We start from the raw sequence: 4,598 nt of genomic DNA on the forward strand, positions 1-4,598 counted from the left end.
CAGTGCTCAGGACCGGGTGTCAGGCAGGGCGCAGCCCTGTGGCGGGCGGTACACCAGTGCTCAGGACCGGGCGGCAGGCAGGGCGCAGCCCTGTGGCGGGCGGTACACCAGTGCTCAGGACCGGGCGGCCGGGTGGGGGTGGAGAGACGGTGCAGCCAGGGCAGCTGCTGGCCCCCGCCTGCAGGATTGTGTGTGAGATCGGGGATGCCAGCACGGTGCGGGCCCATGACGCCCTGGTGGAGGTGTGCGTGCGGGACTGCTCGCCCCACTACCGGGCTCTGTCACCGAAGCGCTTCACGTTTGTGGTAAGTGCCGCCCGCTGCCCCCTCTGCCTGGGAAGGTGGTCCGGGTGGGAGACCTCAGGTCTGGGCGCAGGGGCTTCGGGCCACCGTGTTGGGCTCCCCGTGCTCCCATCCTGGCTGAGGCCAGCTCCAGGTGTCCTGTGCCATCTGCCCCTTTCCCTGAGCTGTCCCGCACCAGGGGCATGGGGCAGAGCCTGCGCCTGGGACTCCTGGTCTGGGGACAGAGCTGTGGGCTAGCATCTTCATAACAAGTCTCTTCTGGCAGACTCCAACCTTCTACCGCGTGAGCCCCTCCCGCGGGCCTCTGTCGGGAGGCACCTGGATCGGCATCGAGGGCAGCCACCTGAACGCGGGCAGCGACGTGGCCGTGTCCATTGGGGGCCGGCCCTGTTCCTTCTCCTGGTACGCGGGGCAGGGGCGGCAGGGCCAGGGCATGGCCACACGCACACGCGCATGTGCACACGCACACGCACACATGCACATACACACTGTACCCACTGGTGGTCCTGTCAGGGCTATCCCTGGCTGTATCCCCTCCTGTTGCCTGGGAAACGGGTATGGAGAACCTGGCTGGGGTGATCACTATGGAAACTCAAGAGGCAGAGGTTACCATGGAGACGGGGACTGCCTCCATGGTAGAAATGAGGAGGGCGGGGCCTGCCGTCCAGGGGTGGGGGGTGGGGGGTGGGGGAGGGGACGGGACTCCCTGGAGAACAAAATAAGAAATATTCTTTCTAAAAAATTTTTTTTAGAGAAAACAGACATCTTAACAAAAGCTTTGAGGCCTGAAGTGGATAATTTTAGATTAGGGAGATAATGGAACGGCCCTTTAAATATTTTCCTGTGGTAATTACCCGTTATCAGCCTGATCATTGGTATTTGCAGCTGAGCCAGGCCCGGCAGCTCTGGGCGTCCAGGCTGTAGTTAGAGGTGGGGGGAGAGAGTCTGGGAGAGCAGGCCTTGGCTGCCAGCTCCCATAAAGGTGACCGCCTGGCCCTGAACCCCAGCCCAGTCCACCCTGGCTTCTCCCCCAGGGGTACAAAGTGGAAGCAGTGTTGGCCTCGCTGGCCTCCCGAGCTGTGGGTGAGCCACTGCTGGCCCTGCGGCGGGGCACAGGCCCGCTGTGGGTGAGCGGCTTGGGCCTCCGGAGCCCAGGCAGACTTAACGCCTGCCTAGTGCTGAGGAGGAGGCAGAGGTGGCGCACAGAGCCTGGCCAGGGTCTCCTGAGGAGAGAGACAGGCCCTTCCTACTCTAAAGTGGAGCCCATCAGGAACGCAGCCAAGGATGGAGGTCCAGTCGGGGGCCTTGGGAGAGGCCCACATCCAGGCCAGGCCTGAGGTCCAGTCGGGGGCTGGGGAGAGGTCCACATGCCAGGCCAGGCCAGAGGGGGAGGCAGGGAGGTTAGCCTGGCCAAGGATAGGGCCGAAGCCTCCGGCACAGGTAGTTGCCCGCGGGCAGATGGTGCCGTGTGAGGCTGCGTGGCTCGCCATGGAGCCACGTCCTGCACACCCTGCTCACCCTGCCCCAGGGAGGCCCTCACATGTGCTCGGCCCCCAGGAGGAACTCGAGGGAGATCCGCTGCCTCACGCCACCAGGGCAGAGTCCGGGCAGCGCTCCCATTGTCATCAACATTAACCGTGCCCAGCTGGCCAACCCCGAGGTGAAGTACAACTACACCGAGGACCCCACCATCCTGAGGATCGACCCCGAGTGGAGCATCAACAGGTGAGGGCCACCTCCACCGCCGCGGCCACCGTGGCGGTCTCCGGGTGCCCTGTGCCGAGCTCCAGCCCCCACTGCCACCTTGGGACAGCTCTGCTAGTGGGGCTGGGGTGGCCCCTGTGCCCTCCGGCCCAGCAGCCCACTGACCCCCGCTCACTCCTCTAGCGGTGGGACCCTGCTGACGGTCACAGGCACCAATCTGGCCACCGTCCGTGAACCCCGGATCCGGGCCAAGTACGGAGGCGTTGAGAGGGAGAATGTAAGTCCATGCCCTCTGCCCCTGCTCTGCTCAGCCCTGCTGTCTGCCTGGGTCTCTGTCTCCCTACGGTGCCAGTCCTGGCCTGCCCCGACAGGTCTGTTCTCCCACTGTGGGGTGGATTTCAGGGAGGTGCCCGGCCGGCGCCCGCGCAGCCGTCCGTCCCTGGGGCAGGGCTCTGTCTCGCGAGCTCCGTGGCCGGGGGCGGGGGGGGGGGCTGGGGGGCTCCGTGAGTCCGGCCCAGCACCCTGCCGTCTGTCGCAGAGCTGCATGGTGTACAATGACACCACCATGGTGTGCCGGGCCCCATCTGTGGACAACCCCACGCGCAGCCCGCCCGAGCTGGGGGAGCGGCCGGACGAGCTGGGCTTCGTCATGGACAACGTGCGCGCCCTGCTCGTGCTCAACTCCTCCTCCTTCCTCTACTACCCTGACCCGGTGCTAGAGCCGCTCAGCCCCACCGGCCTCCTGGAGCTGAAGCCCAGCTCTCCCCTCATCCTCAAGGTGGGTCCCGGCCGGGGCAGGTGGGGAAGCAGGCCGGGCGGGGAGACCCGGACCGGCCCTCGGCTCATCTGCACCCCACGCAGGGTCGGAACCTGCTGCCACCAGCACCTGGCAACTCCCGGCTCAACTACACGGTGCTCATTGGCTCTACCCCGTGTGTCCTCACGGTGTCGGAGACGCAGCTGCTGTGCGAGTCGCCGAACCTCACGGGACAGCACAAGGTCACGGTGCGTGCCTGGTCCACACCCACCTGGGGGCAGCGCCCAGGAGACTCCGGTGCCCTGCTCCGCTCCAGCCTGGCCTGCCCAGCCACCAGCTCCTCTCCAGACCTTCAGCCCCCCGCCCCACGGCCCCTGCCCGCCCTTTCTGCCCCGTGGGTGCCCCGATGCCTACAAGCGGGCTGTACAGTGGGCTCCGGCGCCCAGTGAGTGCGGCTCCTGATGCGCTGTGCCCGCCCGGCAGGTGCGAGCAGGCGGCTTTGAGTTCTCCCCCGGGATGCTGCAGATGTACTCAGACAGCCTGCTCACGCTGCCTGCCATCGTGGGTATCGGCGGGGGCGGGGGCCTCCTGCTGCTGGTCATCGTGGCTGTCCTGATCGCCTACAAGCGCAAGTCTCGCGATGCTGACCGCACCCTCAAGCGGCTGCAGCTGCAGATGGACAACCTGGAGTCCCGAGTGGCACTCGAGTGCAAGGAAGGTGTGCGGGGTCCGGCAGGGTGCCCCTCCCCCCGCCCCCCTGCCCCCCGCCGAGGCTCAGCGCCCATGCTTCCTGAGCACTGTCACGTGCCAGGGGTGGCAGACACCCTTCGAGGTCTGCAGGACTAAGCGAGACTCACAGCCCAGCCCCGTTGTGAGAGCGGATCGGCAGCTCAGTTCCCTGTCTGCAGAATGGGCAGAGGACACCGGGCGCTGGTGGCTCATGCCTGTAATCCTAGCTACTCAGGAGGCTGAGATCTGAGGATCTCGGTTCAAAGCCAGCCCGGGCAGGAAAGCCCATGAGACTCCTATCTCCAATAAGCCACCAGAAAACCGGAAGTGGTGCTGTGGCTCAAGCGGTAGAGCGCTCGCCTTGAGCTGAAGAGCTGAGGGACAGCGCCCAGGCCCAGAGTTCAAACCCCACGACCGACCAAAAAAAAAAAAGAATGGGCGGAGGCCACGTTCCTGGGTGACAGGCCGTGGAGCAGGTTCCATGGTGGCTGGAGCACTCTGATGGCCGCACTGGGTCTCCTGCCTCCCCTTTCTCAGGCTTGAGCTCTTGACAGCCCCAGCCTAACAGGGGGCACCCCAAGGGCAGGTGGAGACAGGGCCCAGAGACTGGGGTAAGCTGTGGGCAGCCAAGACACAGGTGTGCAGGCCGTGGACTTGAGTGCGGAGCGGTAGTGGAGAGTGGAGCCAGGAGCCAGGGCTCCCTGAGTGTGCCAGCACGCACCGCCACCCCAGCCGCTCTGCTCCTCAGAGGCGTCGCGTGCTAGGGTTAACCCCTAGTCCCTGCCCCAAAAGCTCAGGAGTCTCCTGACTCCAGTCTGTGCCCCAGGGCTGTGGATCTCCTGGACTCCAGTCCATGCCCCGGGGCTGTGGGGTACGGATGGCTGGGGTGCTGGGTAGGCAGGAGTTAGGCAGCGCAGCCAGCGGGGGAGGCGGGCGGCCAGGACAGAGGCCTGGGTGGCCCAGCAGCCATGGGCTGTTAGGACGGGGCCGCTCCTGGACTTGTGTCAGGCTGAGGCAGTGGACAGTCAGTGGCCGCTCCTGGACTTGTGTCAGGCTGGAGGCAGTGGACAGTCAGTGGCCGCTCCTGGACTTGTGTCAGGCTGGAG

General features: G+C 65.9%; 1 protein-coding gene across 1 annotated transcript in view; it reads left to right on the top strand.

Annotated features, from left to right (window-relative positions):
* The window catches only part of Plxna1 (plexin A1), a 47,118-nt gene that overhangs the window by 28,869 nt on the left and 13,651 nt on the right, over positions 1-4,598 (top strand). Inside the window, exons 13-19 of the mRNA XM_013032340.1 lie at positions 185-305; positions 568-704; positions 1,860-2,027; positions 2,190-2,283; positions 2,545-2,784; positions 2,868-3,011; positions 3,247-3,481. Coding sequence (XP_012887794.1) covers positions 185-305; positions 568-704; positions 1,860-2,027; positions 2,190-2,283; positions 2,545-2,784; positions 2,868-3,011; positions 3,247-3,481 — 1,139 coding nt within the window. The remainder of the gene's footprint in view (positions 1-184; positions 306-567; positions 705-1,859; positions 2,028-2,189; positions 2,284-2,544; positions 2,785-2,867; positions 3,012-3,246; positions 3,482-4,598) is intronic.

The sequence above is a fragment of the Dipodomys ordii genome, unplaced genomic scaffold (assembly GCF_000151885.1).
Source record: "Dipodomys ordii isolate 6190 unplaced genomic scaffold, Dord_2.0 Scaffold153, whole genome shotgun sequence".
NCBI classification, from domain to species: Eukaryota; Metazoa; Chordata; class Mammalia; order Rodentia; family Heteromyidae; genus Dipodomys; species Dipodomys ordii.